Below are 12,234 nucleotides of genomic sequence, written 5' to 3'. Positions count from 1 at the left end.
CACCTTTTCCGCCAGCGAGAAGTACGAGGGTTTGGATTGGCTTCGTTCAGCCTTCTCGGTCCTTAATGGTTTGCAGTTTCATGACCACGTACGTTAGGCCGACCCGATCTGTAAGGTTTTCCACATTAAATCCTTTCTCTCTTTAGTTAGTCCGCAGATCAGACAATGAAACGTTCACTCTAAGTTTCAGTGCTTTCAGCAGCGTATGTACTTACACCAGCAGTGGAAAGGTTGCAAAATAGAGCGGTGGAAAAAAAGTTCTAAGAACGATTAAGATACTCCTTATGCGTGTTGCCCAATTTTCCCGTCCGTTGACCCGGTTGGTACGGTCATGTCGAACCAACTCGCCCAACAGCAGGTTCTTTTCAGTTTCATCCCTAATGCGAAATCTGAGTGCAGCTCTGTAGATGTATCAGGCCCTGTAGGCTTATTGTATTGTCGTGCTGGGTCATCTGCACGTATGGCGACTTAAGTTCTGTAGTAGCGTTAATGAACACGGCGATACGCAATGAACCGCGCCCGAGAATGTTCATATTAGTCCGATGACAGTATTAATTGAAGGTGACGACGATGTGCGATGCACAGCGCGAGAGTGTGTTGCAGTTTAACACGAGACGTGATGGTCTGCGGCCATCACCCCGCACTCTCGTGCAGTGGCCAGTGAACATGATCTGTTCGCGGCGACGCGGGTTCGATTTCCAGTCGAGGCAATGTTTAAAAAAAATCTTATTTTTGCAGTCGGCCTGAAATACGTGTGTGCAGGTTGACTCTGAATGTGTCTATTTCACACTTGTGCGCCAATAAATTCCAAGCAATGCGCCGTGGAAGCTGATAACTGCAATTCACTCTCCAAAGCCTCGCTCCTAAAATCTGGAGCAGCGGGTGTACGCATCTTCACACATTTACATCCGTACGTTTCGCATCGCCCAACTCTTCCTATACCTCAAAAGCTTCTTTACACCACACGTGGTGACGCAACAGATTTCCTAACGTCTTCACAGCCGGACGCAGCCAGTTAAGATAGCGGAGACAGGATCGCGGCTTCTTTGAACCCAAGGTGACGAGATCATGACCACTGGAGTGTAATATCTGAAGTGATATTCGGCAGGAAAAAAAAACACAGTCAGCTAAATGCCTGCCCAGAGGAACATGCTTCTAGAAGGCGGCCCGGATTAGCGCTTATAAAAGTGTGAGACAAAATGCCAAAGCCAGCAACCGTCGCAAAAAATTTGTAAAGGTTGTTTGCGGCCCCCACCCACTTCCTAAATTGAAGCTGCAGCGAGTGGCTAACATGCACTAGACTATTAAGAACCCAATAATATATGCCGTCGAGCGTCTAACAGAGTGCAGCGTTATCCGCCATGATAACTCAGTGGACAGTGCGTTCGGCCGCTAAGCCCGAGGTCACGAGTTCGAATCCGAGCCGCGTTTCGGTGGATGCGAAAGCCAAAAAGCATCCATGTACTGTGTGATGTCGGCGCAAATTTAAAATATGTTGAAAAAGTTCCACTAACATCAAGCATCACACCACATTAGATTGATTCGAGGACTGTTCAGGAAGCAGACACTGGCGGTCCTGGTAAACTTGGTATGCGCCTTGAAAAACGCACGCCTCTTCCATCGGCAAGTTTCGAATCGAGACTAGACGTTTGTTTTTGCAGGGCTTTAAGAGCCGTCGTTATCGGGCTAAGGCGATGTCGACGTTTTCAATGACGTACACAGGCCTCTTTGAGAAGACAAGGACTGCAGCAAGAGATTGTCACAAACAGGAAGCGTTCCCTCCCTCCCTCCGTCTCCTCGGCAAACGACGAATCAGCAGTGTTCGCTCGTTGAAGCTGTCTTAAGCGATATCGGACGGGACCGGCGGCTCGAACGCGCTTCGCCTAGCTTGTCCGCAGGTCTTGGCGACACACATTCTGCCAGACGTTCTTGGTCCCAGGACGGATAACTCTCCCTGTCGTGGGGGACGCCAGCGGCTTTTCCGGCGCCTATCAGCTTCTGCGGCCTGCCGCCGTCCCTCGCGTAGCAGACCACGGCCAAGGCTACTTAAGGAAGCTCGGCCGGCGGCGCTGAGATTGTCTTTTCTTCGCTCGGTGTCTGGCGGGACGACGGCGTGAGGCCGCCATGAGGTTTGTCGTTGCCGCCGTCGGCGTGCTCCTCACCACCTTGGGACCTGTCGCGGGTGAGTCATCATCATCATCATCATCATCATCATTTGTTAACCCTTAAGGGTCCCGTAGGGACATTATATAAGGGGGGGGATACATAGTGTCCGATGGTCGTACATATGAAAAGGCAAACAAAATTGAGAAAACTAGGCTAAGTAAAAGACAAACAAATTAATATAGTCAATCAAAGAACCTGTGAAGAAGAAGCACACAGAAATACACACTACACGTGTACTTCCTCAGGGTAGCTTTAGAAGATCTGCGCAGCTCACAATGAAGCCCGGATCACTGCAAGCGAGAAAACGTGCGAGTGTTTAACAGGAACGCGCTGAAAAGTAATGGACATTGTCGTGGACTGCTTCTGCTGCTCGCGTGTATTACTTCGCACCTTCCCTTTTATGGTCTGCCTCCAGAAGCGATTATCAGAGACAGTGTGGTCTGGCTTAGTTAGTGCATGATTACGAACCGTAGAAGATGGGAGTAAGAACAAGGAGCGACCAAGGAGGAAAAACGCCCTACGACATTGTGGGCACCTGTTACCAAGGAAAATTTGGTTGTACACCGCGATAGACAGCCAAACCATTGCTTGGTTCGGTTGTTCGGACTCGCCGATCGAGGAAACCTTCAGGCCATTTCTTTCTTGTTTTCATTATTTGGCAGATCGTACGCTGACACGGACATCACAACGCTCCCCGGAGTTGAAAGCTTCGATAATTTCTCTTTCGTGGATTCTTTTTATCCTGCTGATGAGTTTTGTCCTATCTTTTTATTCGAGGAACAATCTCATGAATTTCAGTGATCACGGAGAAGGCTTCCAGAGAGGATTCAAGATAATATAATTTATATTAACAGGATCAATCGTTGTGACAACAACCGGCCTACTCTATTTGCACTCATCCGTTGCTTAAGGGAATATTGTGTACACTGCATAGATTTCAGCGAATTGAGTCGCATACTTCTTGGAGCATGGCGGATCATGCTTCCATATTACATGGCAGGGCCTTGACATCTTGTACGCGTGCAGAAAATACAAAGTTCCCGTGTTTGAGCACACAGTAGGTAGAGAAATGAGAAGCTCGTTAGGGATTTCCAAGAAAAAGAAGTCATTGAAACAAACCGAAGCATGTGAGGAATTTTTTTAGTGGATGTCTCTGTGTCAAGTAGGAGATTAATAATATATCCCATCTTAGGTAGAAGACAATTTTGCAGCTAGTAGATGAAAAGACATCCGCATGCAGCCGATGTAATCCAAACCGACGGCCTCTGCGGTGGTGTCTCACTTGAACATTTTCCTACAGTGAGATAGTTTATGTACACAAGGAATTCCTTCTTCGGACTTAAGTTCGCCACATATTTTGCGGTAAGAATTCTTATCTGCGCACTCTGTTTTTCTCAGGATTGGTTCGCAAGCAGCAGTCATAACGCTGAAGGGGGAACCTGACGAGTTCAAATGAGTGACCTGACTGCTGAAGATTGCTTGACGCTAGTAGTCCCAAGATATGTTCAGCTTGACCAGTATCCATGAACGAGTTCGACTTGTTTTTTTGCTCGGAATGGGCGCTGTCGAAACCACCCAGAGTTTTTATTGCCTGGTCTGGAAAAAGCTAAACTCATAAGCAGGGAAAAAGACAAGAGCGAAATGGAAATCATAAAAGTGCCGCCGCGGTGGCTGAGTGGTTATGGCACTGGGCTGCTGGCCCGAAAGACGCGGGTTCGATTCCGGCCGCTGCGGTCGAATTTTGATGGAGGAGAAATTCTAGAGACCCGTGTACTGTCCGATGTCAGTGCACGTTAAAGAACTTCATGTGGTCGAAATTTGCGCAGCTCTTCACTACGGCGTCCCTCATAGCCTGAGTCACTTTAAGACGTTAAACCCCCATAAACCAAACCAAATCATAAAGGTTCTTTCTACTGTAGGAACCGTAGTGATAAATATGTCAGCTTACCAGCTATCGCGCTTATGGACACGCAAATACTTTCCCAGAAAGCCGAGGCTTATAAATTCGTTGGTTCGTTGACTTCTGTCGTATGGTGCTCCCGCGATAAAATTCTAGTTGGCAGTTGGCGGCCATAGCGCCGCTTAAGCTTTTCTTCATGTGTCTCTGTTTGGTTGTGCAGTCTTCTTTTGGCATCATCTGAGGCTGATCTAGTCGGTTGTAGTGATCTTTTAAGTCTGCCGATGGAGCAGTGAGGAATTATTGATTGGGAGTATGCCGCAATCATGTCCGAAAATGTGACGTGCTTTCTGAGAAGGAATATTTTTGACCTGCTCAAACTGGAAGACTTCGCATCAATGAATGCCCTGTTTTTGCATATGAAGCCCCATGAGGCAAAAATTCGTTGTCAGTCGTAAAATTGTCCTATTGACTTCCGCTAAAAACATGAACAGCTCCAAATTCCATCATATTGGCCACAGCAGATGGAATTATGTGTCCCTTCGAACTTTTTAGGCTTAAGGTAGGCATTTTTTCCTCACTATTCCCGATGTCTACCTCACCGCACTGTGCAGTGCACACCCTACAGCCTAGCAGCATGGTGAGCTCAGCCTGATGGTGATAGTGATTCTTTTGCTTTAATTCTACTCCGCCTGGGATGACTACCTTAAACATATTGGATTGAACGACAGTATATACAACAAAACTTGAGGAACGCAACATATTTCGTTACAAATATACTCAACATAGTTTAATGGGATAGCAATAGCAAGGCCCAAAATGTTTCGTTGGTCATAAAGTTGGCCCATTGGCTTAAGAGAACTGACGTCACCAGGCCGGATAATTCTTCATTGGTTGGAGGGAGGTGACGCCAGAGGAGCGGATAATTCCCATTCGCTGGAGGCAATCGACATCGCCTGACCAAAAATGACGTCACTTCCGGTAAATGCATCAGCAGTTTCTAATGGTATAGTACTGCCAACACATAAGGTAATTAGGTGTAGCTGTGATTTTATTTTTAACAGCTGAAAATTACCTTCACTGCACCGCTATGCCGGAGTACATAGGTACTAGGCACTTACCATCGGCATGTTTAAGCCAAAGTTGAGTGCCCTGGTGGATGTTTTGCAATTACGCGCATGCAACACTGTAAGGCCGTTAAGTACATTAACACCGAAGGCTTTAGTCTGCTACAGTGTTAACAAACACGCTAACAAACCTCGGGCGTTCTTTGTCATTAGCTTACTTTCTTGGTCAAATATTTAGGGGATTCTCCCAAGGGGAAGTAAATTTGTAATAAGGGGGTAATTACTCATTGTCATCTACTCAAGCGCCACCATACGGCTACAAAGAAAAGCTATACAGCATTCTTTCATTTGTAGCCGTATGGCTACGCTTGGGTGGATTGCAATGAGTAATTACTCCCTTATTACAAATTTACTCCCCCTTGGAAGATTCTCCTAAAAATTTGACCAACACTGTTCCCACTTCGAGTTATTGATCAATTCGCTCTCGCCCTTCCATCAGCTTGCCGTCCCGGTTAGCTCAGTTGGTAGAGCGACTGCTCCGGTGAAGCGGTGGTCCCGGGTTCGAACCCCGGACCAGGAAGAATTTTTCTGAGAATGCTGTATAGCTTTCCTTTGTAGCCGTAAAGCTGCGGTTGTGTGGATGGCAATGAGTAATTACTCACTTATTAGCTTACTTTCTAGACCATCTCTGGCCTGAAAAAATCACCAGCGATAGGGGAGGAACTAAATATCGATCCGATTGCAGCCAGCAGAGCCGGTTTATTATTCGTGGTACAGTACATAATTCACTGTACTTACCTTCTTTGGTTACTAAGGCTGCGCTGCCTTTATAACCCTGGCGTTCTTTCTCCATCTGCCTCCTAGAGCCAGAGAAAGGGCGTTACGCTTTGAAAATTTTCCACGTGTAATTTATGCGCGCGTGTTGCTAATGTGTTAGGTGTGTGACAGGACACTTCGCAGCCCTCAGAATCCTGCTGCCAGCATCAGTGATCCAAGATTAGCACATTTATTGCGAGTTTACTCATTGCCTGTTGCACAAACTAATCAGATATCTTCAGCAGCATGAACCAGGGTCGTTCTATCAGACAATGGCTTGTCAGTATCTGGTGCACCGAATCAGTTACGTCATTGAGTGTGGACAACTCGAAGTCCTAAACGCTTATTTATAATAGTTATCATTTATACGTAACACAAAAGAAAATACGCGACGTAAAGAGCACATTAACATCAAACAAATGAACGCGCGTGCTGAGGCTATTTCTGAGCAAGTCTTTTTTTGTGTATTTAATTGAGCGGCCGTTATCAGAGAATCGGAAATTTTGTCTTAATACCTCTGTCCGCGTCTTTTCACCTCAAGTGCTTGCTTATCCCCGCACACCTCGGTACCTCTTTGCTGGATAATCGTGTCATTCTTCTTACTTGCTCTTGAGTTCCAAAGACACATTGTCTTATGACATGAATATGTCAAATGGAGGCGTTTCCCTCTTGTCACGGAGAAAATCTAGTGATAGTTCGTGGTTTCTGTTTTTCCCCTCAGACTAAAGCTTGAGGAAGCACTAGCTGTAGTCAAGGCAGACAGACAGCTGAAGAGTGGAGCAGACCAGACATAAACTTAAACCGTTCAAACGACTCTTTGGTGAATGAAACAACATTATGCTCACACAAATAAGAACAAAAATTCACACGGATACCTAATTCTATTCATCATCATCGGCCTGACTACGCCCCTTACAGGGCAGATGCTTTTGCCATGTCTCTGTAATTAACCCTGCCATTTGCCAGCTGCGGCCAACTTATCCCCGCAGAAAATAATAATCGGACAATGACTTGATCTCATACACCCGCCTAACTTTCTGCCACAACCCTGCTACGCTTGCCTTCTTTTGGAATCCACTCCGTTACCCTTGAGGACCATCGACTATCTTGCTTTCGCATTACATGCCCTGCCTAAGCCCATTTCTTCCTCTTGATTTCGACTAGAGTGTCATTACCTTGGGTTTCTTCCCTCGCCCACTCCGCTTGCTTCCGATCTCTTAATCATGTTCTTAGTCATTTAATCTATCATTTTTCCCTCCAGCCAGTGGGAATGCTCCTATCCGGTGACATCTATTCCCATCGCCAATAGGCGAATCGTATGACCGATGACGTTTTTGGCCCCATTTGACACCTAACGTAACAATGGAAGCCCACAGATGAGCTGGAATGTTACATACATTCAACCAAAAGCGAATAACAGACAGGGAACAAGTCGACAGGACCGGTTGCTTTCCTCATCGTCGGCTATTAATTGATTGTAGTTGAATTTGCATAGTCACAAGTAAAGAGCAATACAGGGGCGAAGGATTAAAAAGTGAAACTGCTGAGGCAGAAAACGAAAGAATCATAACAATTAAGACCGTTTCACATCTTAACCAAAAATGCAAACATACCGACGAGAGCGGCTGTTGCGTAAAACCGCGTTCCGAAGCAAACAAACCCAGAAAATCTAGAAAAACGCTTCTAGTCGGCAGAGGTACCACCATGAACTGAGAGACACTGAAGGCTCTAAATTATACGCGGGAAATTAAATTGTTCGTGCATCACATTGATTTTCTAGTTTTTTTTATATTCCAAGTTTAAAATATTCCGGTTGACCTATTCAGCGTTCGCTACTGGGTGCCAACAATGGGCAAAGTGAAAAACTGTAGAAACCCACCCTAAGTTTCTCTGTAAATGTTATCACTTCAGCGGCACCTCGCGCTGAAAGATATAAAAAACGCATGTGAGAAAAAGCTATTTGTGAAATTTTGTGTTACTGTTTGTGCAACCCGTGAAAAAAATATATCTCAGCTTGTTTTCTCTCTTGCAGGGTTTGAAAACGGCAAAGAATACGTGTACAACTATGAGGGACGGATACAGACACTAAATTTGGATCAACCACTACATTCCAATGGCATCGCTTTCCGGAGTAAGATAGCGATGCAGCCTCGGGGAGATCTGACGTTCTTCAAGGTAAGAATGCTCAAATTTACAACCAGTTTATGTAGGAAGCATTAACTTTTTACGTAGTATGGAAAAACAGGGCATTTCTTCTATGTTCTATCTATTATTTTTCACTTCAAACCTTGTTAGTTACTTTATCATGCACCACAAAAAAATGATGTTAGATAAAAGTACCATTTGATGGCATGTATTTCAAATGCCGCGGTGGCTCAGTGGTTAGGGCGCTCGACTACTGATCCGGAGTTGCCGGGTTCGAACCGGACCGCGGCGGCTGCGTTTCGATGGAGGCAAAACGCTAAGGCGCCCGTGTGCTGTGCGATGTCAGTGCACGTTAAAGATCCCCAGGTGGACGAAATTATTCCGGAGCCCTCCACTACGGCACCTCTTCTTCCTTTCTTCTTTCACTCCCTCCTTTATCCCTTCCCTTACGGCGCGGTACAGGTGTCCAAAGATATATGAGACAGATACTGCGCCATTTCATTTCCCCCAAAACCAATTATTATTATTATTATTATTATTATTATTATTATTATTATTATTATTATTATTATTATTATTATTATTATTATTATTATTATTATTAATAATATTATTATTATTATGGCATGTATTTCAAGTAGAAATATTATGCAGTAATGTGAAATTTCATTTGTATCGTGCAAATTCTAGTGAAAGTATGATAAATATCTGTGACGTTAGGGTTCATAGCGCAAACAGAAAAGTGTAGGAGAAATTCTTAAATATACGGAACGTTTCTTCTTGTACTGCATAAAGAACCTGAACGTTGCAAGGCTTCGACAGACAAATATCTCGCACTACAAAAAAAAAAGGTGTTTGCTACTTCATGTTTGTGTGTCCGAAGCCTCTCTCTGTGACCTTGAGGACTACTCGGTCAAAGCAACCTGGGTCGCACAAGCCCCACCAGTGGCAGCACCTTTCATAGCAGGCCAGTGGGCATCGCTTAACCATCGCACCATTGTGGCAGGACCAATTCCTCATGTATGGGCATTAACACATTAACACTATCGCGTCATACCCTTAAAAAGCGACGGTGGTGTCCGCCTACAAAAACTGCTTTCACACAATATTTCCTGCTGAGCAATGCTAAACTGCCAACAGTCTTTTTAAACGTTGTCTGCTCATGACCAGCGCCTAGGCATGCATATTCGTGTGAAATGAAATCTTATGGCCACTTATGAGAAAAAAAAAAACTCGATAACATTGTTCCATCTCGTCACCTGTCCACTTCACCACACGGGGGCAGTTGGTTTCACTGCACACCACCGTGCCGAGGGGCCTTTCTTTTTTTCCTGTAGAACGGCTGTATCTGTGCAGATGGCGGTACGAAATCTTGACCACATAATATAGACATACCAGAAAATGTGGCCATACTGCTGCGAACATCCCTATTACATCTTAGGTGGTACAAAAAATTACAGCGGTAGCAGGTAAAAAGCAATGCTAAAAAACGACCCACAAAAAAAAAGACCCACAAACACCTCAGTACCATCACTGGGGATCTGTAATGCAATCTTAATTGATTCGTAAGGGGTGTTATGTGTCCGCGAAGTTTTTAGAGAGCTAATTTTCTACAAAGCTTCAATGAAGAAGCACACTTCACTGTCAGCACACCGCGATTAAAATCGTCGTACCCCGGAGACTGGCTGCTGGTGTAAAGCGCGGCAAAAATAAAAAGAACTAAACAACGAGCAATTATTAGTCGTCGGTTTTAAGTTGTGCTTCCAGCCAACAAACACGAAGACTACAGTGTCTACCTTCTGCTCTGGAAAGACCGCGCCCGCGCTCTTTTTTCCCTTGTTTACTTCAGATCTCGGACTTCGCGATCGACCTGTTCCACGGAGAAACGATAGACCTGAAGACCCACGAGTTCAACTTCCACCCCGATGATGCGCTGACGAACTACCTGGAGAGGCCCTTCGCCGCCGCTTTCAAGGATGGCAGGGTGCGCTCCTTTTCATTTCTTTGAAAGAGGCTCAAAGGATGGAGTTGAGAAAAACTGACGCTACTGCAACAGCACCAGCTGTCTAGCGAACAATGCACGGCGACAGCTGGTAAACGTCATTTCTCTGGGCATAGCGTCGTCGTCGTAGTAGTTGTCTGCGGCAGTTGCTGCTAAACTCGCCGCCTGAGGGCAGTGGCGCCGCGCGCCTGGAGCGGCGAACTGGAGAGTAGTGCTCGTCGAAGAACTACTACGAGTGGAAAGCTGAAATGCGAGCTTTTTAACTCTGCATATATGCATGTAGCTCTCGAATTTATTAGCTCGATATGTCGCGAAATCAAAATAGCTCGATAGCTGTCGCCGAATCTCACGTTACATAGTGGTAACCATCCTGTGAGTTTTAAGCGATAGCGTAAGGAGGTCTACGGTGGGGTACTTGGCGGAATGTTCTCGAAAGAATAACGTTTTGAAACAAGCTTAAAATGTTCAGCACGAGTCATGAACGGGAAAACCACGAAAGCCCGCTCAAAAAGTAAACAAAATGCATGTTTTTGGCATCCTCTTGACTGCGTAGTCCATGCACAAGCTGATTGGCCGTGCTGCGAGAACAGGAAGACGATTTAATATAATAGCAGGGAGGCCGCCAGATCTTAGCAACTACTGTGCATGATGGAAGTAAAATATACGAAAGCATGAAACCAAGCGCGTCGAGGATTGGAGAGGTTTACTTTAGCCCATTACGGGCAACAACCTTGGCGCAGTTCGAGCATGCTGAGTTCGGCAAGGAGGAACCCCACTGGTCACACAACATCAAGAGGGGCATCCTCAGCCTGTTCCAGCTGGACCTTACCAAGCGCAGTCAGATCAACCCCTTGGGCAACGAATTCGTAGTGACTGAGGTAAGGAGGCGAATCATTTGGGACATGCTGTTTCACATTATCATCTGTAATACAAGACTAAGCCTCAAAAAGCAGCATATGTCCTCATTGTAGCATAGTATCATGATTAGTCCAACAAAGTATGGCCTTCATGTATGCGCTTCAAGCAGCCCCGTGGGAGGAAAGGTTCCAGATCATGTCGAAACCGGGCTTTAGTATTGAGGACCATGGGGTGGTGGGCACGTCCACAGTGAAGTTTTTCCTAAAAGGTCAATTGCTCCTTCCTACTTGATAAGGTATTAATCATTCTTTAAATACAGCACGTTAAATAATGATGAATAAGTTACCTTATATCCCTCAATTTGCAATATTACCTCGAAAACAACACCATAAGCTACAATTACTGTGGTGCCGTACACTGATCTGTTTCTGCTGGATTCGCGAGCTAAAAGCAACGGCTGTAAGAGACAACTGATCGTGAAAAATAAATGTCACATCAGCAGCCGCATCAGCCAAACTGCGTCCACTGCAGTACATAGGCCCCCCAATGTCCTTCCAATTTGTCCTGTCTTGTGCTGCGGCCGCCTTGTCCTCGCCAACTTCTTAACCTCAACAGTCAACATAGCTCTTATGGCGCACAGTGCTATGCTTGCCGTGCATATGAATGAAAACAATAATTGGCAAAAACAAAAATAACGCACATTGTACGAATTCCGTCCGGAACAGGACGGCCTCAACGGTGTCTGCCACACGACCTACGTGGTGAGTGAGCAAGAGGACCGGCTGGAGGTGACAAAGATCAAAGACCTGGAGAAATGCGACAAGGTGCCCTTCCACTTCACGGGCACACACAAGGGACACCCCTGCGTTGCCTGCAAGTCGCAGAGATGGGTGAGAGCGCTAACCAAAGGGTTACCCTTGTAAATAATGTTGGTTACCCTAGTAAAACTCTCGTTTGAGCTAGCTGAGTATGATTAGAGTAAAAATACGAATACACGTGTACAAAAAAGGCACACAAACGACAGGACCTGTCTCTTCTGTTCCCTTTGGGCCCACCTGTGTTCATATTACTTGCACCGTGAACCAACTAACTGGAACGAGAGCTTTACTTGAGCATATACCTACTACATCAGGCCCTTTTCTCCTTCGAAGCTTCCGCACCGAACCTGCCATTAGGCGCTGGTCCTTTCATTTGTCTATCTTTTCTGTCCCCGTTGGTCGCACCATCTTCATATTAGTTTCATTGCAGCTTCCCAACCCATGGAAATAATGTAAGATCACTAC

General features: G+C 45.6%; 1 protein-coding gene and 1 non-coding gene across 2 annotated transcripts in view; both read left to right on the top strand.

The window, feature by feature from the left end:
* Window positions 1-1,885: 1,885 nt before the first annotated feature.
* LOC144111118 (vitellogenin-6-like) overlaps window positions 1,886-12,234 on the top strand; it is a 49,572-nt gene continuing 39,223 nt past the window's right edge. Inside the window, exons 1-5 of the mRNA XM_077644261.1 lie at window positions 1,886-2,182; window positions 7,979-8,121; window positions 9,941-10,075; window positions 10,834-10,971; window positions 11,677-11,841. Coding sequence (XP_077500387.1) covers window positions 2,125-2,182; window positions 7,979-8,121; window positions 9,941-10,075; window positions 10,834-10,971; window positions 11,677-11,841 — 639 coding nt within the window. The 5' untranslated portion in view covers window positions 1,886-2,124. The remainder of the gene's footprint in view (window positions 2,183-7,978; window positions 8,122-9,940; window positions 10,076-10,833; window positions 10,972-11,676; window positions 11,842-12,234) is intronic.
* TRNAT-GGU (transfer RNA threonine (anticodon GGU)) lies at window positions 5,637-5,710 on the top strand. The gene has a single exon. It is a non-coding gene; the product is annotated as a tRNA-Thr (tRNA).

This window comes from Amblyomma americanum, chromosome 11 (assembly GCF_052857255.1).
Source record: "Amblyomma americanum isolate KBUSLIRL-KWMA chromosome 11, ASM5285725v1, whole genome shotgun sequence".
NCBI classification, from domain to species: Eukaryota; Metazoa; Arthropoda; class Arachnida; order Ixodida; family Ixodidae; genus Amblyomma; species Amblyomma americanum.
The sequence above is the reverse complement of the archived record's forward strand: the minus strand, read 5'-3'. Positions and strand labels throughout refer to the sequence as shown.